The sequence below is a fragment of the Carassius auratus genome, chromosome 4 (genome assembly GCF_003368295.1).
Source record: "Carassius auratus strain Wakin chromosome 4, ASM336829v1, whole genome shotgun sequence".
Taxonomy (NCBI): domain Eukaryota; kingdom Metazoa; phylum Chordata; class Actinopteri; order Cypriniformes; family Cyprinidae; genus Carassius; species Carassius auratus.
Genome location: NC_039246.1, coordinates 3136225 through 3163058, shown reverse-complemented (window position 1 = coordinate 3163058; position 26834 = coordinate 3136225). Strand labels below are relative to the sequence as shown.

The window sequence follows — 26834 nt, the reverse complement described above, 5'->3', positions numbered from 1 at the left end:
AATTTTAGAAAATAATACTAATAGCAATAATACTCAAAATTACTTTATATTGCAGTTACACATACCTCCCGCGTGAGCTTTGTGGTTTAATCAATGGTATATAGTAATAATAATATATATATATATATTTGTAATGCTTTTATGTTCATAATCATTAATTGCTATTAATTTTACATCAGAATACACTGTATTGTTGATTACTTAATACATTGTAAGATAATGGACGTTGGGAAAACAAATGTGTCTCACGAAAGCATCACACACACAGTGGCAGGACCCCTACGCAAAGAAAACATATTGTCTTACATATCAATCAACAATCAATATATTAAATTGTTTAATGTATATTGAAAATACACTGAAAAATGTATTGTTGATTACTTAATACATTGTAAGGTATGTACTCAATAACATTCTTTGCAATATCTAGATATATATGTGATAAAATCATACTCTGTGTATGTGCACACACATAATGTTGCCATGATTTTAACCAAACATCTGATCATCTAAAAGTCCAAAACTTTTATTTATCTTTTCAGTACAGTTTCTTTTATACATCACAAATATTTTCATATATGAAATGTGTAACTATGCAAACAATAAAGCGAGAGAAAAGTTTGTGTTCATATTATATTTGAACAGCATTATATTTTCTAATACAGTGGTTCCCAAACCTGTCCTGGAGGACCTGCACCTTTGTATGTCTCCCTAATCAGACACACCCAATTTAGTTCTCGCAGTCTCTACTATTGAACTGATGGGTGGAATCAGGTGTGTTAAGACAGTCCCTCCAGGATTTCGTGACTGCTGAATTTGTTGCAAAATCAAGCAAACTTACATTTCATTGCGTCCCTTGACGACATCGCAATGTGCATTCATTCAAAGAAGGGTTGTTTTTCATTTTAAAAAATGGAATGAACAGCCTTGAGTTCTCATTATGACTGATGTACAGGAGTTACATTGGATAAACAAACCAAAATTGGAACGAATCTGTGCTACTAGTTTGAGCTACACAGCGCAGACCGTTTATCTGCTCGAGCTGGAGTCGCGGGCTGATCTTGATCACGTGACACTGATATACACAGCGCCGGGAGATAGAGTGAAGAAAGCAGTAGAAATCCCCACAGAATCAACATCTCTGTCTAATCATGTGAGAAGCATTCAAATTCAGCGCAGAATTCTGTTAAAGTTACAGATATCAGAACAAATGCCACTGATGTGGAAACCAGGAAAAACATTGTTCAATAAACACAGATCATCACCGTTCACCATTGATTTAACAGTAAACTACAGGGACAACTTGTGGCAGAAATTATCTAATGTTTTCGAGTGATTTTAAATGCTTCACACAACTTTTCCCAGCACTTCAAAGCTTTAAGTATTACCAAATTTTCATGTGAAGATATATGTTTATTCTTCATGGTTCCCCCATGTATAAAACTAAAAGTTTCAAGATGTAGGAAAGCAAACAATTAATTAAAAATAAAAAAGATATTAAATTACCACTAGTAGATGGCTGCAGAAAAGTACTTATAGGCCATTTCCACTTCCTAAAATATATATATATTTGTATTCATTAAATTATATTTAGACATTATATATTACAGTAATAAAAGTTAATTTAATCAGATGTAGTACATTTATTTAATCTGTAAGACGTCTGCTAAAGCTTTGGGAATCATCTGCTGTGTACTCTGATTAAACGTCTCAGAAGCAGTTTTACATGCGTTCTAATAAATGTCTATTTGACATCTGATAGGAAACATCTTAGAAACACAAATTTTAAGAAAAGCTGCAGCAAAATTTTAGGCTGAAAAAATCAGAAGAAAGTTCAGCGAAATTCTGGAGGGACTGATTAGATGAAGGACACATACAAAAGGTTCAGGGCAGGGGATCCTCCAGGACAGGTTTGGAAACCACTGTTCTAATACATTCCCATATATTTTCTCTCATAACAGGTAACAGCCCACGTATTCATATTTGTTTGGGTTCACTGTATTGTGGAGGAGTGTCTGCAGGCTGGTGATGAATGGAAGAGCTGCTTGTCACAGGTATCTGCAGAAAAAAAAAGAAGAATTTTTATACACACACATACATATATTATATATATATATATATATATATATATATATACAGTGCCCTCCACAAACATTAGAACAGTAAAGACAAAATAGTTTTCTCTGCTGTGGAGTCAAGACATTTGCAAATAAAAGATGAATATGATACAAAACTACAGAATGTCACATATAATTATTAGGTCTTTCGACACATACATGTATTGTAACAGCTGAATTTAAGGCAGATGTAAAAGATTAAAAGTTAATATTTATTTGCAGATCCCTTGCATGCAATCATAGACATCACCAGACTCTTGGTCTTATACTTTGAAATGCTTTTCTCCAGCTTTGAATGCAGACAATTCCAATGGTTCCTTGTTCATTTAATTTTATATTTGATCAGATTTGTTATGTGACAGCATTAATGAAAGTTACTTAAGGGTCAAGATCATGTTATCTGCATCTCCTGCGCTCCATCAAGCCACAATATATCTATCATCACTCAGATTAATGCACGACTTACATATACAATACATTATCTGTATAGTTATATAGTTAAACACATTATGTGTGTAAGACTAATACTATTAGAAGCAATAGTTTTATGACTTTCAGAGTAAAACTGTCTGTCTAAAGTTTTAAAGACTACACAACATTATTATATTATCTTTAAATATTTTTTTTAATTATTATTATTATTTTAAATTATTGTTCCTGAATCAGTAGGACACTCTACTAATAACGTAGTGGTGTCTGGGACAGATTTAAGTATCAGTTCTGCTTATCTAATCCTGTTTACCTGACCAGGTTTAGTTAGTTAGAGTTAGTGATGTACAAAGAACGGGGAGCAAGGGTGTAAATTTCATCTAAAAATAAACTTAATTTCTTAAGAACAATGGGACAAAAAAATAATACAGCCAAAATTGTACTTGTGAGGAGAGATATGTGCAGATAGTGTAGAGACCGTGTTTAAATATGAGTTTGGCTCATAAGTTCTCCACACGGTCATATTATAATTACTGAATTATTTTGCATCCTTCACATAGTATTTTAGGTTTAGTCTGGGACCGAGAACATCTCCTATTTAGATATTCAACCAGAGCAAGCCCACCACTTAACATCATATTGAGCAAAACCCAACACATCAGTAGGTCAATATTAGCCTTATATCAGTTCACCCACAGGCTTATCGCAGTGTTCGTTGTAGTAAGTGACAAGCTACGGTATTAATTAGTTACCTTATCATCGCTTATAGAAAAATACATCAGATACAATAATTTTTTGTCATGACTGATTTATTATGAACCAGCATCATCTGTATTAAAGAAAAGTAATAAAATAGCCTTGATAGCCTAATTTACTTTACTGAGGATTTATGATCTCTCATATTAGACACGTGTGTATCGGTGAGATAAAGGGGAAAGCATGCAGTGGACCAAAGGGAGGGGGGACTTAAAACATTTATGAACTTTAAGTGTTAGACTTAACCCTGACCCAGTTAACCCATTTTTGCATTTAAAGTTTTACTACTTACACAATTATTTCAAGTACAGGTGAATCTCAATAAATAAGAATGTCATGGAAAAGTTACTTTTTTTCAGTAATTCAACTGAAATTGTGAAACTTGTGTGTATTAAATTAATTCAATGCACACAGACTGAAGTAGTTTAAGTGTTTGGTTCTTTTAATTGTAATGATTTTGGCTCACATTTAAAAAACAAAAAACACCAATTCAAATCTCAACAAATTAGAATATGGTGACATGCCAATCAGCTAATCAACTCAAAACACCTGCAAAGGTCGAAATGGTCTCTCAGTTTGGTTTACTGGGCTACACAATCATGAGGAACACTGCTGATCTGACAGTTGTCCAGAAGACAATCATTGACACCCTTCACAAAGGAGGGTAAGCCATAAACATTCATTGCCAAAGAAGCTGGCCATTAACCGAGTGCTGTATCCAAGCATCTTAACAGAAAGTTGAGTGGAAGGAAAAAGTGTGGAAGAAAAAGATGCACAACTAACCAAGAGAACTGCAGCCTTATGAGGATTGTCAAGCAAAATCAATTCAAGAATTTGAGTGAACTTCACAAGGAATGGACTGAGTCAAGGCATCAAGAGCCACCACACACAAAAGTGTCAAGAGATTTCCTGAACCACAGACAACGTCAGAGACATCTTACCTGGGCTAAGGAGAAGAACTGGACTGTTGTCTAGTGGTCCAAAGTCCTCTTTTCAGATGAGAGCAAGTTTTATGTTTCATGTGGAATCCAAGGTCCTAGACTCTGGAGGGATGGTGGAGAAGCTCATAGCCCACATTGCTTGAACTTCAGTGTTAAGCAATGATTTGGGGCGCAATGTCATCTGCTGGTGTTGCCCACACTGCCTAAAGTACCAAAAGTTGGTTAAATGACAATGGTGTTGGTGTGCTTGACTGGCGAGCAAACTCACCAGACCTGAACCCCATATAGAATCTATGGGCTATTGTCAAGAGGAAAATGAGAAACAAGAGACCAAGAAATGTAGATGAGCTGAAGGCCACTGTCAAAGAAACCTGGGCTTCCATACCACCTAAGCAGTGCCACAAATTGATCACCTCCAAGCCACTCCGAATTGAGGAAGAAATTAAAGCAAAAGGAGGCCCTACCAAGTATTGAGTACATTTACAGTAAATGAACATACTTTCCAGAAGGCTAAAAATTCACTAAAAATGATTTTTTTTCGTCTTATGAAGTATTCTAATTTGTTGAGATAGTGAATTGTTGGATTTGTGTTAAATGTAAGCTAAAATCATAAAAATTAAAAGAGCCAAATAATTAAACTACTTCAGTCTGTGTGCTTTCAATTAATTTAATAAATGAGTTTGAGCTGAATTACTGAAGTAAATAAACTTTTCCACGGCTTTCTAATTTATTGAGATGCACCTGTATATTGATACAACACAAAAAGTTTGGAAAGTCCTGGTTTGGCTCATTACTCACCAGAGTAGAATAACCGTAGGTGTTTGCTTTACAGGCAAATGCTGACAGACAGATGGAGATGATAAACTCGAACGCGGCGAATAACATTAATACACCTTTGATTCCCATGAAGAGAGTCTGAGAGAAACATTAACACAAAATCCATGATAATTACTACTCACACTTGTACAGTCAAAGTTCAGCAGTCCAGAGTAGGGATGCAATGATACCATTTTTCAGAACTCATCTGATCTGATACTGAAAATTATGAGTGTCAGAGACCCAGGAGTCAAAATAATAGGGCATTGAAAAAAATAAAAGTTTCTCAAAAAAATATATTTAATGAATCAAAGAAGCATTTAACAAATTAGAAAAAAAATCACAATTCACAAAGGAAATAAAAATAAACTGGTTTAGGCCTAATAAAAGAAATCAACAGAACAAAACTGAACTCAAATAACTGAAGCTATGACAAACACACTGAATTGACCCAACTAATGAATCAATGAAGGCACATTTATACAATTATAACAGAAATATTGGCATTAAGATATGTTAAGGCCAGGACTGAAACATCAAACATGTTGAATGTGTGACAGATTGGACACTGCATGCCAGAGTTACAGTAACTTCCTGATTCACTGTATTAATAGCATGCTTACATAAGTGCTGCTAACATGTTTAAGTATGTTTCTAGCATGTTGCCAGTGTATTTAGCACTTGCTGAATCCATAGCAGTGTTAAACATCTCACTTCCTGTCGCCAGCAGGTGGCGCTATGACTATAACCGTATATGGGTATGTTGATGTGTTCAGAACAGGACTCTTGTCACATGTCTGAAGTTTGGGGCAGATCGCTCATTGCTAGCCTGACTTACAGCAACTTCCTGTTTCACTCCATTTGTAGCATGCTTTAGCACTTAGCTAAGTGTTGCTAGCATAATTTAGTATGTTTCTAGCATGTTGCCAGCCTATTTAACACTTGTTAATACATTTTAACAGGTTCTTAGGAGCCAAAAACAGTGTTAACCATGCCACTTCCTGTTACCAGCAGGTGGAGCTATGACTATAACTGAATTTGGGCATGTGTGTTTGTTCAGGACAGAACACCTATCACATGTTTGGGGCAGATCGGACATTACTTGCCTGAAACAGCAACTTGCTTTTTCACTGTGAAACATGAAACTTTGTCTGGCCGCCATGGACACACCCCTTGATGAAAACTCAAAATAGTCACAATTTAACGTCAAAAAGGTCTTATAATGATCCGATTAAAAGTGTAAGAGTAATTTGGCAAAGTATGAGGCATGGAAATGGCAAAATGTAAATTTTCTCCAGTTCTGATGCATGTGCAAAGTTTTGTGAGTTTTGGAGCATGTATAGGCCCTCAAAAATGCGATTCACTTTGGAGAAGTAGATCTGCTCAGGCCCTGATAACTAAACAAACAAACTGTGTGTGCATGTATGTTACTGCTCACTGATGTGTCAGTTTAGAATTTCTACACTTCTCTTTGTTGACCTGATCATTACTCTTGTGCTAATCACAATCTACTACATACACACCACATAATTTTAATAAAAATTAACAAATGAAAAAATATGTAACCATAATCTATAACAAAAATACTATTACTTACTAAGTTAGTTGATAATTCGTCAGCAAAAGATATAAAATTCATGGGTGAATAATAATTGTATAGAATCTAGTTAAATATTTTATTTAAAAATAAAAGTGAATGCGACTAAAATCTGGTAAAATGTACACTTTGCTCTTTGTATCGTTTTAAAATACATTAATGAAAAAAAATCCAGTGCTTAGAATGATGAACTTGAAACAACACTGAGTCGCAGTGTGCAGCTGCACAGCCCTCCGAGTCCGCATAAAAAGCTGCTCGTGTTCATCTTAAGTTCTCTATTCACAACAGTTCAGTCAGAGTACTGTTTGAGTAAATTACTCCGGGATATTGGTTAGTTTCGAATTCAAGGGAGTGTCATCCATGTTAAAACAGTAAACAATTTGTGGATTTATGCTTACTGGAGACGCGAACCAGTTCAAACGATTCAGTCCTAATTGGTGAACTGCTTCAACCGGTTCACTAAGAAGAACTGATTAAATCAAATGATTTGTTCACGACCCGAACATCACTAGTATAAAGGGAAGAGATATTTATATGTAGTTTATTAAATCTGTGCATTAGTTTAATAAGCCTTTTCTTTGAACAGTTTTAAACCTCAGTTACTGTGTGCTCTTGAAGAGTTTCATGGTTTTGACTGTAGTAACTGAATGCGACACAGTTTGATTTGATTTGATTGAGTGCTTTATCATGATTTTGTGCCTTTCGTGGGGCTCAACATTAACACAGAATAGTATACGCACAATATAATTTATGGATCAGTCTCGTCTGTCCGATAACTGATCCTCAGAAAATGCCAGGATCGGAGCCGATACCGATCCCGAGTATCAGATCATTGCATCCCTAGAGTGGGGTGGCCAAAACTTTTATTTAAAAAAAATATATATTTTTAACGCTAAAGCCAGACACACTGCATGATTTTGGCCTGTCCTAGACGAGAGATTGGCATCGTGAAACAATCGTGGTGTTCATGTATTGGAGCCAATACCTATCCTGAGTATCAGATCGATGCATCCCTAGTCCAGAATCTACCATACATGAAGCTTATATAGTAGTATTACAATTTTAGAGCTAAATTTACTGAAGAATGCAAATTGGCATGACAGCACAAACCTTAGTAAATAATTTTGCATGATTCATTTAAATAATGCTGTGCCTGAAAGGTAAACTCTTAAAAATGCATGCATGCAGTAACTTTAGCCGCAGAAGTAACTGTCTTTTATATTGTTCGTATTTCACTGTGTGTTTAGAAATAGCTGACAGAAGTTTGCACTGGCACAGGCTGTTAGTAAATCTGGCCCTAATACGTCAAACTGGACTGAGTTTACAATTAACGTATAATGTCAATGACTTCTTGTATTATAAATGATCTATAAACTACTTCTGAAATGCTAGATAAAAACAGTGAACAGAGGAGTGCTGATTAAGGCTTGTGTACTGACCACACAGTGATCTTACTGTAAATATTAAATAACATTTCCATTTTGACACAATTTGATGTTAATTGTGAATATAAAAGTTGACGACATACCTCATAATTTGATCGGTGAAATATAACAAAATCTAGTGAAATTGCAACAATGGCAATGCCTGCAGATATCGTACTGCAAACGTTCATTCCCAGTGAAGCATTCACCTATAGGCAGAAAAAAACACAAAGCAGATTAATAAATTAGCAAGATTTGTAAAAATTGTTATTGTTAATGTACATAGAAAAGTATATGAAGTGTGATAAAAAAAATTCTCCTTTTGACATTATTAGTTGCAGAAATTTGATTGGCTGATAGCGGGCTTGTTTTCATATTATTATTTTCATATGATGAAGATTCATATTCATTTTCAAATTTATCGATCCTACAGTTACAGTGTTGAGGAGTTAAAAGTGCCTCCTACATATGCAAGTATAATGCAATTTGGCATAAATTCTCTAAATATTCTGTGTATATACCAGTTTATATATATTATGTATATTGTTATAAATATTGTTTCATTAAGTTTGGGTGTAGCGTTCAGGACATAAAGATCAATTTGTGAAAAAATGGTTGCCAGCTCTTTTATTTTTTTACTTCTATCATCTTAATGATTTAATTAAAATTAGTGAAACTTATTGCCAGCAGTTTCCCCCAGAAAATTCAAAATGGCAGATATTTATTTAGACGGAAATTAAATACATCAGAGATATACTTTAATGCCCATGGACTGTTTTGGTGTTTGTTTTACTCTCCCAAGTGTTCAATGTTCCCTCCTGTGATCTGTTTTCTTTGATTTCAGGTGCTCCATTTTTAGTTTCCATGGACTTTCATTAATTACTTTCTGTTCTCCCTGATTAATTTCCCTGTGTTTTCCTGAGTCTGGTGTCTAGTCTTAACTGTCAATCCCCGTGTGCTACGTGTGTGTTCCCATGTATTTGTAAATAAAGTTTAAGAATTCAAGGAAATAGTTTCTAGAAATTAATCCAAAAAACAGACTGTATTATTTCGCCACCTCATGTTGTGTGTTTGTGCGTCTGAATAGATACAAATGTTTGGGACCTTCCTGACAAGTTTGGGGTCATTAAGTGTGGGAGCTACATTCAGATCAAATTATGAATTATGGTCATTGATGCCCATAAACTTTTAGAGCAGAAACAAGATGAGAAAAATAAATCAGTATAAACCAGTCTAGAATTTTTTTTACAAACACAACAGAACCCTATTTCTGTACTTCCAGCTGGAGCTTAGACCCCAAAAATGATAAAGGTTGTGTACATACCAAACACAAATTGGGGGGAGACTTAATTTTGTTTTCTGCAGCAATGCAGAGTGAGCCTGCAGCAATGTACTGAGAAGAGAGAGAAGGGACAAAATTAAAGCTTGTGCTGGCATATGTAGCTTGTATTATAAAAGACAGAAAACTTAATTGTATAGGAATTTCTTACGATGAGAGATCCCCAGTAAGTAACACCAGTATAGACAAAGATAGAAGATTCGGAAACTGTAGCCACAATGCCTAACAGGAAAGTCATCACACCGATCATTATCTCGACCGTCTGTGAGGGACAAAAAGAAGTCTGAGTAACATGAGAGTCTTTCATAAAATGGAACAATATAAAATACATAAATATGGCAGCTGTAGTTATGGACTTACGATTGTACTTGAAAACTATCCCCAAAAATATATTTTGCAAGCGTGGAATTATCATAGTTTTGGTGCGTTCACACCAGACGCGAATAGAGCGTCTGGCGCAAAAGATTTCAATGTTGTCATTGCAAAGATGGGAATAGACAACCTGCGGCACGAATTGAGCGTCTCGACGTGCGAGATGAAAAATGTGAACTTGCTAGCGAGCGGAGGGAAAATCCGAAACAACAATGGAGGACAAATTTATAATCGCTGTATGTGGATACCCGGAGCTGTATGATACTTCTTCAAACTTCTATAGAAACAGAGACAAAAAGGATCTTGCTTGGAGGAAAGTGAGTGAGGAGGTCAGACAATCTGGTAAGTTGTAATAAATGCTCTTTACTCAATTTGAGCTATATATACGTATTGAGTTGATGTGTTTATTCAGAGGAAGTGTGCAGAAAGAAGTGGAAGAGTCTGAGGGACACATTTAAAAGAGAGGAGAAAGGAGACAGAGGAGTGGGTCAGCAGCAGGGTCAGGGAAAAAATGGAAGTCTTTCCTCAACCCCTTCATTTCCCCACGGGAGATCAGTGGGAATATGGCAAGGGGGGATGAGGAGAAGCAACACAACGGGGCATATATGTAGTTTTTTTATGATGAAAAGTTTAAATTTCTCTCTGTCTGGTGTAATGTGCAATATGTGTATTAATATTAATATTTATGTATATAATAATATTTATATTTAATTATGTCATAACAGAGCCAACTGGTTCTTTTGATGGCAGTGAGCCTGGGTCCCCTTCTGCCAGAACCTGCCGCTGCTTCAGCAACCCCTGCCTGAGCTCTTCCTCTTCCTCTGGTCCCTCAGAGAAGGCGTAGGGAGCTGCGATGGCTCAGAGGATGAGCTCTTCCTCTTCCTCTGGTCCCTCAGAGAAGGCGTAGGGAGCTGCGATGGCTCAGAGGATGAGCTCTTCCTCTTTAGTCTGGTCCCTCAGAGAAGGCGTAGGGAGCTGCGATGGCTCAGAGGATGAGATCTTCCTCGAGTCTGGTCCCTCAGAGAAGGCGTAGGGAGCTGCGATGGCTCAGAGGATGAGCTCTTCCTCTTCCTCTGGTCCCTCAGAGAAGGCGTAGGAAGCTGTGATGGCTCAGAGGATGAGCTCTTCCTCTTCCTCTGGTCCCTCAGAGAAGGCGTAGGAAGCTGTGATGGCTCAGAGGATGAGATCTTCCTCGAGTCTGGTCCCTCAGAGAAGGCGTAGGGAGCTGCGATGGCTCAGAGGATGAGCTCTTCCTCGAGTCTGGTCCCTCAGAGAAGGCGTAGGGAGCTGCGATGGCTCAGAGGATGAGCTCTTCCTCTTTAGTCTGGTCCCTCAGAGAAGGCGTAAGGAGCTGTGATGGCTCGCAGAGGATGAGCTCTTCCTCTTCCTCTGATCGCTCAGAGAAGGCATAGGAAGCTGCGATGGCTCAGAGGATGAGCTCTTCCTCTTCCTCTGATCGCTCAGAGAAGGCGTAGGAAGCTGCGATGGCTCAGAGGATGAGCTCTTCCTCTTCCTCTGGTCCCTCAGAGAAGGCGTAGGAAGCTGTGATGGCTCAGAGGATGAGCTCTTCCTCTTCCTCTGGTCCCTCAGAGAAGGCGTAGGAAGCTGTGATGGCTCAGAGGATGAGCTCTTCCTCTTCCTCTGGTCCCTCAGAGAAGGCGTAGGGAGCTGCGATGGCTCAGAGGATGAGCTCTTCCTCTTCCTCTGGTCCCTCAGAGAAGGCGTAGGGAGCTGCGATGGCTCAGAGGATGAGATCTTCCTCGAGTCTGGTCCCTCAGAGAAGGCGTAGGGAGCTGCGATGGCTCAGAGGATGAGCTCTTCCTCTTCCTCTGGTCCCTCAGAGAAGGCGTAGGGAGCTGCGATGGCTCAGAGGATGAGCTCTTCCTCTTCCTCTGGTCCCTCAGAGAAGGCGTAGGGAGCTGCGATGGCTCAGAGGATGAGCTCTTCCTCTTCCTCTGGTCCCTCAGAGAAGGCGTAGGGAGCTGTGATGGCTCAGAGGATGAGCTCTTCCTCTTCCTCTGGTCCCTCAGAGAAGGCGTAGGGAGCTGTGATGGCTCAGAGGATGAGCTCTTCCTCTTCCTCTGGTCCCTCAGAGAAGGCGTAGGGAGCTGCGATGGCTCAGAGGATGAGATCTTCCTCGAGTCTGGTCCCTCAGAGAAGGCGTAGGGAGCTGCGATGGCTCAGAGGATGAGCTCTTCCTCTTCCTCTGGTCCCTCAGAGAAGGCGTAGGGAGCTGCGATGGCTCAGAGGATGAGCTCTTCCTCTTCCTCTGGTCCCTCAGAGAAGGCGTAGGGAGCTGCGATGGCTCAGAGGATGAGCTCTTCCTCTTTAGTCTGGTCCCTCAGAGAAGGCGTAAGGAACTGTGATGGCTCGCAGAGGATGAGCTCTTCCTCTTCCTCTGATCGCTCAGAGAAGGCGTAGGAAGCTGCGATGGCTCAGAGGATGAGCTCTTCCTCTTCCTCTGGTCCCTCAGAGAAGGCGTAGGGAGCTGCGATGGCTCAGAGGATGAGCTCTTCCTCTTCCTCTGATCGCTCAGAGAAGGCGTAGGAAGCTGCGATGGCTCAGAGGATGAGCTCTTCCTCTTCCTCTGGTCCCTCAGAGAAGGCGTAGGGAGCTGCGATGGCTCAGAGGATGAGATCTTCCTCGAGTCTGGTCCCTCAGAGAAGGCGTAGGGAGCTGCGATGGCTCAGAGGATGAGCTCTTCCTCGTCCTCTGGTCCCTCAGAGAAGGCGTAGGGAGCTGCGATGGCTCAGAGGATGAGCTCTTCCTCTTCCTCTGGTCCCTCAGAGAAGGCGTAGGGAGCTGCGATGGCTCAGAGGATGAGCTCTTCCTCTTCCTCTGGTCCCTCAGAGAAGGCGTAGGGAGCTGCGATGGCTCAGAGGATGAGCTCTTCCTCTTTAGTCTGGTCCCTCAGAGAAGGCGTAAGGAGCTGTGATGGCTCGCAGAGGATGAGCTCTTCCTCTTCCTCTGATCGCTCAGAGAAGGCGTAGGAAGCTGCGATGGCTCAGAGGATGAGCTCTTCCTCTTCCTCTGATCGCTCAGAGAAGGCGTAGGAAGCTGCGATGGCTCAGAGGATGAGCTCTTCCTCTTCCTCTGGTCCCTCAGAGAAGGCGTAGGAAGCTGTGATGGCTCAGAGGATGAGCTCTTCCTCTTCCTCTGGTCCCTCAGAGAAGGCGTAGGAAGCTGTGATGGCTCAGAGGATGAGCTCTTCCTCTTTAGTCTGGTCCCTCAGAGAAGGCGTAGGGAGCTGCGATGGCTCAGAGGATGAGCTCTTCCTCTTCCTCTGGTCCCTCAGAGAAGGCGTAGGGAGCTGCGATGGCTCAGAGGATGAGCTCTTCCTCTTCCTCTGGTCCCTCAGAGAAGGCGTAGGGAGCTGCGATGGCTCAGAGGATGAGCTCTTCCTCTTCCTCTGGTCCCTCAGAGAAGGCGTAGGGAGCTGTGATGGCTCAGAGGATGAGCTCTTCCTCTTCCTCTGGTCCCTCAGAGAAGGCGTAGGGAGCTGCGATGGCTCAGAGGATGAGCTCTTCCTCTTCCTCTGGTCCCTCAGAGAAGGCGTAGGGAGCTGCGATGGCTCAGAGGATGAGATCTTCCTCGAGTCTGGTCCCTCAGAGAAGGCGTAGGGAGCTGCGATGGCTCAGAGGATGAGCTCTTCCTCGTCCTCTGGTCCCTCAGAGAAGGCGTAGGGAGCTGCGATGGCTCAGAGGATGAGCTCTTCCTCTTCCTCTGGTCCCTCAGAGAAGGCGTAGGGAGCTGCGATGGCTCAGAGGATGAGCTCTTCCTCTTCCTCTGGTCCCTCAGAGAAGGCGTAGGGAGCTGCGATGGCTCAGAGGATGAGCTCTTCCTCTTTAGTCTGGTCCCTCAGAGAAGGCGTAAGGAGCTGTGATGGCTCGCAGAGGATGAGCTCTTCCTCTTCCTCTGATCGCTCAGAGAAGGCGTAGGAAGCTGCGATGGCTCAGAGGATGAGCTCTTCCTCTTCCTCTGATCGCTCAGAGAAGGCGTAGGAAGCTGCGATGGCTCAGAGGATGAGCTCTTCCTCTTCCTCTGGTCCCTCAGAGAAGGCGTAGGAAGCTGTGATGGCTCAGAGGATGAGCTCTTCCTCTTCCTCTGGTCCCTCAGAGAAGGCGTAGGAAGCTGTGATGGCTCAGAGGATGAGCTCTTCCTCTTTAGTCTGGTCCCTCAGAGAAGGCGTAGGAAGCTGTGATGGCTCAGAGGATGAGCTCTTCCTCTTTAGTCTGGTCCCTCAGAGAAGGCGTAGGGAGCTGTGATGGCTCGCAGAGGATGAAAGAATTTGTCGAATTTCAAATACATAAATTAATTTATGAAAGCAGCACAGTTCTACTTAATCTGGAACAATTGGAGCCTCAAGATTAGTTTTTAAAGAGGCAGCAATCTCTGCAGGGAATGAACCAGACTTTATCTTTTTTCTCCTCTCCTTCACTTTGGCCCTCACTTTTCCCTCTTCCAAGCAAGATCCTTTTTATCCCTGCATGTAAATAGTTGTAAATGTTCTTTGTATATAGTTTATATATCTATTTTTTTCTATTTGATTTTATTTATTTTGCATAAATATATGTTGTATACAATGACCAAAGATTTTGGTGTTATTTTATGCTCAACATAGTAAACCATAATTTGTATTTGTTAAATAAAAATATTATTTATATATTAAGACAATACAATAGTTACAATAATTATGGCAAACATTTGTACATGCATTCTATCTATAGCCTATTGCAAATACACTCACCATAGTATAGTAAAAATAGTTATTTGTGATTAGACCAGTGTTGTGATATAGTGTAATGAGAATGCAGCAACGAGACAGATTCCTTTGAGGCTAGCTCCATTTATCTTGTGAAAACAAGTAAACTATAACAATATAAATTTGAACAAAATAAATATTGAAAATGATGAAAGATTTACAAGAGTTAAGTATGAAAAAAGATAGCAATATTTACAAGAGAGGTTGAAAAGATTATTTAAAATGTATAAAGGGTGTAAATCAAAATAAAATTTCACATGCCTCCCTTACCTCTTCCAATCAAGAACCATTTAATTCCTGCATATATATATGGCCATAGATTAATTTTTTAAAATCTAGATTAATCTCACTGTGATCTTGAAATTAAAGATTAGGTTAATCTAGATTAAAATGGCTCATTCGAATTCTGCCGAAGGCATTCCGGATATTTGTGTTATCCGAATAAAACTGACAAACAGTAAGTCTTTGAGAAGGGGTTTATCAAGCTAGGTGGTGCATTAGAAAAGGGGCTCATCTCCTGTTTCCAAAATGCATCACAAAGTGCTTGAAAAAGCTGTAAACTAATTCCACGTTGCACAAGGTGCAAACAACCTTACGCCTGTTTCAGGTGTTTCAAGTTTGTAGGTGTCAAGGTACAGAAACCAAATAATTAAATGTAAAATAGCACAGGATAGTCTTCAATGTAAAAATTAAATATACAATCAAACCTACATTTATTCAGACACTTTCAACATTTCTCACATTATTACAGTTTTGCTATATATATCAAAAATTATTATTATTATCTGGTTTCTGAATAATTTTTGGTTTGACTGTTAAAACTACAAAGTAATTCAGTCAAGGGCAGTGAGTGATTTTCATTTTCTTGGATTAACATTACAGCAGCCAGTAGCTAAATTAGGCGCGGTCACTTTAAGAGACGAGGAACGCATCCAATATAATACACATCCCATTTTTTCCTCAACGGTTTACTTTCACTTAAGAAATAACTGACAGTTTTTTCGAGCATAATTTCCAAGGTGGATATTTTGACATATTTTGTATGTATTTGTCGGCACAAAAGCAAAAATAAGCAAATTCGATGTTCAAGTGTTTTGAGACGCCTCTCTCTGCATGAGCCCTGAACACCAGAACACCGCGAGTACTGAATTGGGCGCTTTCACATCTTTTTGTTTGTTCAAACTGCGATTTGTATTTGTTCGTTCAGGTGCAGGAGGGACTTCGAGGTGAACTTCGCAGAAGAGAGCTTGGTTCAGTGTCGCTGTCTGTGATACGCGGCTCTCGATCTCTCTCGTGCGCACCTAACGGCACGCGCTACTCTGTTCAGCTTTTCCGTGTCTTGAGTTTGGATGCTTTAATGTTTAAATCGACAAGCGGGACGGCTTAACAACACGTGAAAAAGATCAGCTTTCATGACAATGTCAACTGTCCTGAGCATGTTTTTAGGCTGTCCTCAGCGAGTCGGTTATATAAAATATCAAGGTGAAAGTCATCATAGCTTGCTTAGTATAGACCCAGCTCCCAACCCAACTTTGAGAATAGATTAACGGCGATATTTTTTTTATCGCCCGATAAGAGTCTCATGTTATAACAGCACGTTAACGCCGATAACGGCCCACCACTAATATATATATATATATATATATATATATATATATATAACATATTAATAGATTAAATGAATAAAGACCAAAGATTAGATTTGCCCCAAACAAATTATATTTTATTTTTAACCACTAAAGAGACATCATAGCCAGTGGCAAATATCAGAAGGACTAGCCGAGTTGAGAGTGCCCTAGGCAGTTATTTGATCACTGAGCTCCCGCTGATCGCATGGAGCTGTCTTTATAAATAAACCACATATTTGAGTTTAAAACAACTATATTCTCACCTGAAATACTTTTAAAACTACATTTCATGATACGATAACAGTAATATTTTGAAAATTATCTGAATAAAAATGGTGGATGAAATCACAATGCTGCTTGGCTGAAGCTCCTCCATGAATTCGCGTCTGTTGTAAAGTTAAATTCACACGAATTAACTCAAAATGTTCAAGCGTCCAACTACACCCGAATAGTGCGATTTATTCGCGCAAAAGAATGTCCTTGTATTTGCGGATATGCAAGATTGGATTACTTCCCATTTTTTGATCGTTTGCAGCTCCTACAACATTCTTCTCTGTGACTGACACACTGTAAACTTTACTATTTTACCCTGAAATAATAAACCTGATCTTATACTGGTTTGTTTCCTGCACTGCCACCAAGACATTAAGTCACATTCTTCAATAAATATTGTGTAAAAATTGTTAATGTCTGCACTGCTCCTCTTTTAGAATTTATTCATATATTTATTTGCTTACCTCACAGTGATATACACAAATAGAAAAATAAGTACAGTATTGTTCAAAATAATAGCAGTACAATGTGACTAACCAGAATAATCAAGGTTTTTAGTATATTTTTTATTGCTACGTGGCAAACAAGTTACCAGTAGGTTCAGTAGATTGTCAGAAAACAAACAAGACCCAGCATTCATGATATGCACGCTCTTAAGGCTGTGCAATTGGGCAATTAGTTGAAAGGGGTGTGTTCAAAAAAATAGCAGTGTCTACCTTTGACTGTACAAACTCAAAACTATTTTGTACAAACATTTTTTTTTTCTGGGATTTAGCAATCCTGTGAATCACTAAACTAATATTTAGTTGTATGACCACAGTTTTTTAAAACTGCTTGACATCTGTGTGGCATGGAGTCAACCAACTTGTGGCACCTCTCAGCTGTTATTCCACTCCATGATTCTTTAACAACATTCCACAATTCATTCACATTTCTTGGTTTTGCTTCAGAAACAGCATTTTTGATATCACCCCACAAGTTCTCAATTGGATTAAGGTCTGGAGATTGGGCTGGCCACTCCATAACATTAATTTTGTTGGTTTGGAACCAAGACTTTGCCCGTTTACTAGTGTGTTTTGGGTCATTGTCTTGTTGAAACAACCATTTCAAGGGCATGTCCTCTTCAGCATAGGGCAACATGACCTCTTCAAGTATTTTAACATATGCAAACTGATCCATGATCCCTGGTATGCGATAAATAGGCCCAACACCATAGTAGGAGAAACATGCCCATATCATGATGCTTGCACCTCCATGCTTCACTGTCTTCACTGTGTACTGTGGCTTGAATTCAGAGTTTTGGGGTCGTCTCACAAACTGCCTGTGGCCCTTGGACCCAAAAAGAACAATTTTACTCTCATCAGTCCACAAAATGTTCCTCCATTTCTCTTTAGGCCAGTTGATGTGTTCTTTGGCAAATTGTAACCTCTTCTGCACATGCCTTTTTTTTAACAGAGGGACTTTGCGGGGGATTCTTGAAAATAGATTAGCTTCACACAGACGTCTTCTAACTGTCACAGTACTTACAGGTAACTCCAGACTGTCTTTGATCATCCTGGAGGTGATCATTGGCTGAGCCTTTGCCATTCTGGTTATTCTTCTATCCATTTTGATGGTTGTCTTCCATTTTCTTCCACGTCTCTCTGGTTTTGCTCTCCATTTTAAGGCATTGGAGATCATTTTAGCGGAACAGCCTATCATTTTTTGCACCTCTTTATAGGTTTTCCCCTCTCTAATCAACTTTTTAATCAAAGTACGCTGTTCTTCTGAACAATGTCTTGAACGAGCCATTTTCCTCAGCTTTCAAATGCATGTTCAACAAGTGTTGGCTTCATCCTTAAATAGGGGCCACCTGATTCACACCTGTTTCTTCACAAAATTGATGACCTCAGTGATTGAATGCCACACTGCTATTTTTTTGAACACACCCCTTTCAACTAATTCAACTAATTGCCCAATTGCACAGCCTTAAGAGCGTGCATATCATGAATGCTGGGTCTCATTTGTTTTCTGAGAATCTACTGAACCTACTGGTAACTTGTTTGCCACGTAGCAATAAAAAAAATATACGAAAAACCTTGATTATTCTGGTTAGTCACATTGTACTGCTATTATTTTGAACAATACTGTATATATTGGACCGTGGACCACAAAACCAGTCTTAACTTCAAAAATAAGATTTATACATCACCTGAAAGCTAAATAAATAAGCTTTTTTGTTTGTTATGATCAGACAATATTTGGCTGAGATACAACTATTTGAAAATCTGGAATCTGGGTGCAAAAAAAAAAGTATATTTGTAAATGTATATTATTAATCAATAATGAAGTTTTCATATATTTATGAAAGAAACTATACAAAATATATTTATGGAACATGATCTTTACTTAATATCCTAATGGTTTTTGTCGTAAAGGAAAAAATGATAATTTTGACCCATACAAAGTATATTTGGCTATTGCTACATATATACCCTTAAACTTAAGACTGGTTTGTGGTCCAGGGTCATATATTTGATTTTATTAGAGATTTCTCACCCCAAGGGCCTTCGGTTGCGCTTTCAGAAATGCCTGAAGTCCTTGAAGAGGTGAAGCTACCGTCATCTTTTGTGCATAAACAGGTCCAGGAGCATTTGTCTCCGTCGTCCCAGGAGCTGGTTGCAGCTGAATGACGAGTGTTGAAGAGTTCATGGGTATGACAGTGTGAGACATCCTGTTTTCTAAAACTGACCTGTTCAAAATCATAGTAAATCATAAACAATAGTATTATAAAACAGCTCAACAGCTCATGTTTAACTTAATCTACATCATTTACTGTAAGGCATTCAGCAGATGTTCTTTCCGAAGACACTTATAAGATATATTCATGAATAACACACACACATATTATATATACATATATATATATATATATATATATATATATATATACACACACACACACACAGAGCTGCTTAAAAGTTAGTGAACCCATTAGAGTTTTCTATATTTCTGCATATGACCCAAAACATCATCAGATTTTCACACAAGTCCTCAAAGTAGACAGAGAGAATCTAATAAAAACAAATAAGATGAAACAAATTTTTTTGTCATTTATTTATTGGGAACGAATGATCCAGTGTTACATATCTGTGCGGTGCAAAAGTATGTGGATCTTTGGTTTCAGTATCTGGTGTGACCCCCTTTTGCATCAATAACTGCAGGTCATGTTTCTTGTAACTGCTGATCAGTCCTGCACAATGACTTGTAGGAGTTTTAGCCCATTCCTACAAAACCACTTGAGCTCTGTGATGTTGTTGGGTTTTCTACTATAAATGGCTTGCACTTCAATTGGATTAAGATCTGGACTTTGACTCAGACATTCACAAACATTAACTTTAGAGGATTTCGCATCATGTAGGAACTAGCCAGCAGGGTGGTTCCTGGAGAACCAGTTTCCCCCTCGGGCTGTTTTCCTGGTTGCATTCGCACCGGCAGCAGGAACTCTGAAGCAGCCGATAACAACGCGTTTATTCACTGCATTTACAAACATCAACAACCGGTGAAGCAAGGACGCCGTGATCAGAGCTGTGTTTTTGTTATGTCATGGGTTTCGTGATAACAGAGATGAAATGAGAACAAGCAAAAATTTGGGCTAAGAGACTTGCAGTGTAGCAGATCATCAAAGCTGAGAAAAAAAAACACAACACTGCAGAAAACTGGTAAATGCTGTTATTGCTGTTTTCCATGTTCATGGAGTAAATATGTTAACACTTTTAAAAAATGCAGGGTAGCCAGTGTTTCATATGCTTTTGGACGTTCAGCGGAATTAGTTACCCTATTATTAGTGACTCTATTAGTTAACAGTGGTCCTGATGGGACAGTGACAGATCTATCTGCTGATGTAGTTCATTGCGGAGATTGGCTTGCAGTCATTTATAACCAGAACTGGTGGTTAGCAAAAGCTGTCACTGTGGACGCTCATCATCAAGATGTGGAAGTGGAGTTTTTCCACCCTCATGGGCTTAACACACCATTCTATATAAAAGGAGGTGGAAAGGATATGTGCTTCATACCATTTGGACACACCCTCTCATTCAAAGAGTTTTCTTTATTTTCATGACTATGAAGATTGTAGATTCACACTGAAGGCATCAAAACTATGAATTAACACATCTGGAATTATATATGGAATTATATACATAACAATAAAGTGTGAAACAACTGAAAATCTGTCATATTGTAGGTTCTTCAAAGTAGCCACCTTTAGCTTTGATTACTGCTTTGCACACTCTTGGCATTCTCTTGATGAGCTTCAAGAGGTAGTCTCCTGAAATGGTCTTCAACAGTCTTGACTTGTTGGCCCTTTTGCCTTCTGTCTGCGGTCCAGCTCACCCCAAACCATCTGGATTGGGTTCAGGTCCAGTGACTGTGGAGGCCAGGTCATCACTCTACTTCTTGGTCAAATAGCCCTTGATGCCTTCAGTGTGACTCTACAATTTTCATAGTCATGAAAATAAAGAAAACTCTTTGAATGAGAAGGTGTGTCCAAACTTTTGGTCTGTACTGTAGTTAATTATCTTATTTCAGTTTATAGTCTAGTTTACAGAATAATTTGATTATATTATTTTATGAGTCGGGGCACTACATGACAGTTAAATTTGAGGTCAGTGATGAATTCTATCCTTTTGCTACTGGTAATGATTTCTTTTTGTACTTATGATGATTATTAAGGGGTACTTTTATTAATGATAGCCTATTGCTATTTGAACTTATATGTTTTTTATTGAGTGTTTGCCACAGTGCTGTTACAATTGTTGTTATCTGTTCTTTATGTCCAATACACAGTTAACAGTCCAGTTTTCAGAAGAATATAATGTATTATTTTATGAGTAGGGGGCACTAGATGACCGTTTAAGATGATGTCAGTAATGCATCATTATTCCTACTGGTAATGACTATTTTTTACTATGATTTAAATTTTTTTACTTATTTTTTTATAATTGATGATATGGGGATGTGGTACTTTTAGATATTGCTTAATTGTACCTTATATTCCTTGAAACATGTTTATCACAGTGTTTAGGATTGTTATTTTTTGGACAAAATAGTTAAATAAAGTTGTTAAACAGGAAGCCATTGACTTGTGTTGTATACATTTTGAAATTGTATGTTATGAGGCCACTGTCACCACCGTCAGATTAGTGTCACTACCGTCAGAGGTAGTTGTATTTGTTTTAAATGAATATGCTTACAATATGTTTCTTCAGTGCTGTTGAGTTATTAAAGAAATAATCTATTTGAATACGAAAATATGTTTGTTAAATAAAAAAAAAACATTTCTTTTTATATTTAGGCTTAAAATAAACGTTATATGATGTTAGATATTTTAAAGGAGTGCACAAAACATCTGGATGCAGTAGTTTAACTGTAATAGTTTCGTTACATCATCCGTTATTTCCAGCACTTAATCAAGCCTCTCTGATTTCAAACACGATGGTGATTTATTTCACGTGTCATTGTGTTTGTGATGCGACTCAACTGTTAACCACATTCACCGTCTCTAACTCTATATCAACAACAACTCCCGAGCATTTCGATATTGCCGTTATTTCACCATCAAATGTCTTTCCCAACTCATTTTTGCGTGTCATGACACAACTTTCCTGTGAGGAACATTGTTTGAGAAAAACAAAAGATTGAGCAAGACTTATGTCCGTTTTAGAGAGAGAACTGTTTGTGCTGTCAACAAGTGTCACTGAGACAACACGTGTTATTAATATAAGAAACAACAGTTTGCAATATTAAGAAACAAAACGAGCTGTTTCTGTACAGTTAAAAATAGCAGAAAGACACATTAGATTTACAAACATCCGCCCAATCTAACGAGTAAAAGAAGATGAAGAGCGAAATCTCTCTCTATAACTTCATTTACTCTACTATATTGACTTCGATGTTAATCATGGATTCATAAATACATTTCATGATAAACGTTAGACATTCATTAGTAAAACCTCACATTCAACTCGACTTAAATAGCAAACACACCACACACATATAATATAGTTACTAATATGACAGCATCATATCATGAGAAGAACATTCTGGACTCACCGATAAATAAGACAGAAATCTTTGGTTCACAGCGTTCAGAAATGGGTCTTTCTCAGTGGCGTAGTCTAGATAACTTTGAAGAAGTGGGCGGGACATGAAAGACGTGTGTGTGTGTGTGTGTGTGTGTGTGTGTGTGTGTGCGTACTCGAAATTATTAATGTTAGTGCATAGATAAGCCATAAACATTCGTGTTCCCAAACAGTCTCGTGTGTAAAGCGCTCGTGTGCTGAAGAGTGGGACATGTTTACTACATGATCTTATCAGAGGACGAACTCAGTTTATTACAGGTTGAGATCTTTATATATATTGATAATACAAGTAAAAATATATTTAGTGCGTATGCAGTCCGTGTGCGTTACGTATGTGGTGCTGAAGCAGCACTCATTGTGCTTTCACACAGGAAGCGTTTGCAGTCCGTACTGATCCGCAGCTGTTTAAGCCACAAAATACAACATGTGTCCATTATTTTGATACCAAATTATGTTAAAAAGAAAAAAAAAAAAAAACTTTTTCAGCATTGTGATACTCTTTCATCACAGTACAGTAATAATCTTTCATAGACATTTAAATTCAAATATAAACAACATATTACTCATGCATTTGACTGCTAGGTTTTTATAAGTTGCTGAAACAAGCTTCAACACATTTAAACACAACATTAGCTTACTTTTCTTGTTAGGCTATCACAAACATTTAAAAAAGTGCATATATAATGTTGCCTTGTTTCTCTAAAGCTGCTCTTTTTCTTGTTTTAAATCTAGACAAAAACCATGTGTTGCGTGTGAAACACAGTAGGCTTTAATTAGTATACATTTATTGTGAAATGACTGCATTTCCGTGTCAATCCATGTTCATTTTTACCGCGAACAATGCGCCATCGCTTTAATTCAGCGCATGCAGCACAGCAAAAATAGACTCGGTACGCAAACGATCGCTGCACTGCTGCAGACGCACTGCTCCTGGAACGCAATGACGGACCGCAACCGTGTGCAGTGTGAACGCTGGAAACCGTTAACATGGGTGCGTAAAAAAATACGCAACGCATACGCACCGCAGACGGGGTATGTGTGAAACGGGCGTGAAGTCTACTTGACGTGCAAATCCGGTTCGTATCTGGACGTCAAACTACGACGTCACTTGAAGGTAGATATGAGGTTCAAAATTTGACCGTCGAGGATTTTCTTGGACGTCTGTATATGTGTAGAACAGGTTCAGGAAATCGACATAACTTATATATATATAAACACAAAGCATCCTTTGATTTCTGATTTAAATATCACATGTAGCCTAGTCTTATGAAACATTTAAGTGTTAAAAATGTAATACTTAAATGTTTAAAAACATACGCCTAATTAAAGCACCATAATGTGACCATTTAAAATCTTACATGGATTTATTTATATATTTGAGTGGTATTTCACTGGTGCATTGACAGAAACAGCAGTTTATCTAGTATTATCGTCCAGAGTCATGGCCCAAGATGGCCGCCAGTCCAGCGCCACAGCACAAGATGGCTGCCAGCCCAGCGCCACAGCACAAGATGTCCGCTAACCCAGCGCCAATGCCCAAGTGGGCCAACGGTCCAGCGCCACAGCACAAGATGGTCGCCAGCCCAGCACCACAGCACAAGATGGCCGCCTGTCCAGAGTCATGGCCCAAGATGGCTGCTTGCCCAGCGCCGCTGCACAGGATGACAGTCACAGCTGACCCTCCAGAGTTGAGTCAGGTTCCTGTTGACCCTCCAGAGTCGAGTCAGGTTCCAGTGAACTCTCCAGAGTCGAGTCGGGTTCCAGTTGACCCTCCAGAGTCGAGTCGGGTTCCAGTTGACCCTCCAGAGTCAGGGTTAGTCACCATTGACCCTCCAAAGTCAGGGTTAGTCACCGAAGACCCTCCAGAGTCAGGGCTAGTAACCGATGACCTTTCAGAGTCAGGGCCAGTCACCGATGACCCTCCAGAGTCAGGGCCAGTCACCAATGACCCGCCAGAGTCAGGGCTAGTCAGTTACATTGTACTTGATGTGTGATTTCTAGTAAGTATTTTTTTGGGGTGGGGGGGGGCACCATCAAACTTTGGGAGAATTTGTAATCTCTAATGTAGTAGTAAAGGTTGAACGGTTGTAATGCACTTGTGCCTTAAGAAAACATTTGTGTTTGCAAAAATATAAAATAAAAGTATTACAAAAGTATAATAAAATATTTTTGAATATATATATTTTTAATGCAATTTTTTGGTTTTGATTTCAGGGAATTAGTAATTTGACTAACATTTGTTGTTATCTGTGCAGTAAAAAATTATGTTCTTAAGACTATTTGTGTCATTTCAAAGGAAGTATATATTTTATTTTTTTCAAAAACCATGTCCATCATCCAACTTGGTTACACAATTTTCTCTTACTGCAAAGTAATTCTATATTGTAATAACAAATACAGTTACTACACCATATCCTCTTGCCATGAAACACTTCCTGCAGGTGAAACAAAGTATTGGCAAAGTGTGTTTCGTTGCTTCTTGGCTTCCACAAAGGGATTTCTTGCTCTTCCCGTTGATGCAGACTGTAGCGCTCCCTCTCTCCTCCATGCCCCTTCAATAAGCTGATGGTTGGCATTCTCATAATCCACATAGGCAGGTGGTACATAGGCATCAGATCTCTGGTTGCTAAAAAGTTGTGCAGGCAAAGACACACAAAGAGAATGGTCACAACTTTCTCTGGATTCAGGCAAATGGTTGCGATTTGGGCGTTTTCAACAACACGACGTGCCCTGGAAAGACAGTAATTGTAAATCCTTTGATTTGTGCTCAGGTTTCGAAAACGGTAGGGCTTCATGAGATTGGTTTTCAGTGGATAGGCCTCTTCACTGATGAACATGTAGGGCATCATGACATCAGTGTTGGGAAGGGTATCATCAGCGGGGACATGCAGTAGGCCAGCGTCCATAGCATCTCTCAGGTCAGACTGGGCAAAAACACCAGCATCAGACACTTTGCCCTGGGTTCCTGCACTTGCATACACAAACCTGTATTGGGCATCAACTACTGCCATAAGTATAATGGAAAACCTGGACTTGTAGTTGTAAAACAAACTTCCAGTCTTGGCAGGGGGTTGAAAGAAGATGTGTTTGCCATCCACAGCCCCTAAGCAGTGTGGAAAGTTCCACTTGTCAGCAAAATCTTTGGAAATGGCCTTCCACTCTAACTCAGTTGTTGGTGTCTGTGAAACAAGTGAGATGGAGACAAGGTGATCAACCAAGTGAAGTTGAATAATCACTATTTTTATTCAATCATTAGGATCCCCATACAGCTCACAATGGTTTAATTTTTCCTGTCTGAATTGAGCATTTTTTAACCACCATAAAATATGGGTATAACTACAAATAACCCATGCTTATTGACAGTTATGGCAAGGCTAAAGGCAGAATAAATAAAACATCAAGGATTCAGACAACCACATAATTATGGAACATTTACATTTACACACATAACTAATGTAAACAAAAACTTAGTCAAAGTGTTAAATTTAAAAGATGTGCAATAAAAAAACAGCATTATTATTTAATAAAACTGCTTTCTGCTTCCAGAGTGGACATGGGTAATGTGATTATTCCAAACAAAGGAGTACAGTCATTTACCTTTAAGTATTTATCACGTAGTACTTAAGTTAGGGCTGCACAGGTCTCCATAACAATCCTCCTCAGTGTTGTGCTTCCAATTCAATACTAAAAACTTAACGAGTTGAAGGTTTCACCTGAGACAGATAAAATAGACATATAGACAGACAGATAGACGGAGAGATCGAGAGACAGACAGAAAGATAGATAGATAGGAATATAGATAGATGGGTGACAATGGAAGATGCATAACGTCATCATTCCTGGTTGAATAGAGAGGGATACAGAGAAAGGGGTATTAAATTAAGATTAAATTTGTGTGCACACTCACCTGCTGCCAAAAACGTAGTGTGACAGAAAGCCTGTCTTTGGGGCTAATGGCCTTTCTTTGGTGGGTGTCCTTCTTTGTGATGTGTGGAGCCGCCTTCTCCAAGAGGAAATTGAAGTCCTCCACAGAAACCCTTAGAAGTTCTCGAAAACCCTTCATATCATCCACCTACATCAAAACATTAAATAACATGATAACCAGTCAGGAAAATGGCACAGGGATATCATAAGCTGACATAATAATCAGTGAAATAGGGTTCAAACAGAAACAGGATTTGGAGACAAAGATATAATTCTAATCTAGTTTCATAGCCTAAAGCAATATACTTTAAGTGATGTTATAGGCAATACATCA

At 39.1% G+C, this 26834-nt stretch overlaps 1 protein-coding gene across 3 annotated transcripts; it reads right to left on the bottom strand.

Moving 5' to 3' along the window:
* Positions 1-322: 322 nt before the first annotated feature.
* Positions 323-22835, bottom strand: LOC113067257 (membrane-spanning 4-domains subfamily A member 4A-like). Of its 3 annotated transcripts, XR_003279295.1 has the most exons (8): positions 22548-22832; positions 18993-19185; positions 9571-9681; positions 9405-9473; positions 8185-8289; positions 5042-5158; positions 4244-4446; positions 323-2058 (listed from the first exon to the last, which is right to left on the bottom strand). XR_003279295.1 is itself a non-coding variant. In XM_026239602.1 (7 exons), the coding sequence occupies exons 2-7, from the start codon at positions 19164-19166 to the stop codon at positions 1978-1980; spliced, it is 657 nt and encodes a 218-aa protein (XP_026095387.1). In that variant the 5' UTR covers positions 19167-19185; positions 22548-22808; the 3' UTR covers positions 323-1977. The 3 variants fall into 3 exon arrangements, 2 of the variants coding, with proteins under 2 accessions (XP_026095387.1, XP_026095400.1); XM_026239602.1 differs by lacking the exon at positions 4244-4446 and having other exon boundaries at positions 22548-22808; XM_026239615.1 differs by lacking the exons at positions 4244-4446; positions 5042-5158 and having other exon boundaries at positions 22548-22835.
* Positions 22836-26834: the final 3999 nt, after the last annotated feature.

What these genes read in the sequence shown, in the direction of transcription:
- LOC113067257 (XM_026239602.1), bottom strand. Translation starts at nt 19,166, where the DNA reads ATGTCTCACACTGTCATACCCATGAACTCTTCAACACTCGTCATTCAG. An exon ending in TTCACCGATCAAATTATGAG is followed by an intron (nt 5,159 to 8,184) that starts GTATGTCGTCAA and finishes TGTTTCTCTCAG; the next exon opens with ACTCTCTTCATGGGAATCAA. An exon ending in CCTACGGTTATTCTACTCTG is followed by an intron (nt 2,059 to 5,041) that starts GTGAGTAATGAG and finishes TTTTTTCTGCAG; the next exon opens with ATACCTGTGACAAGCAGCTC.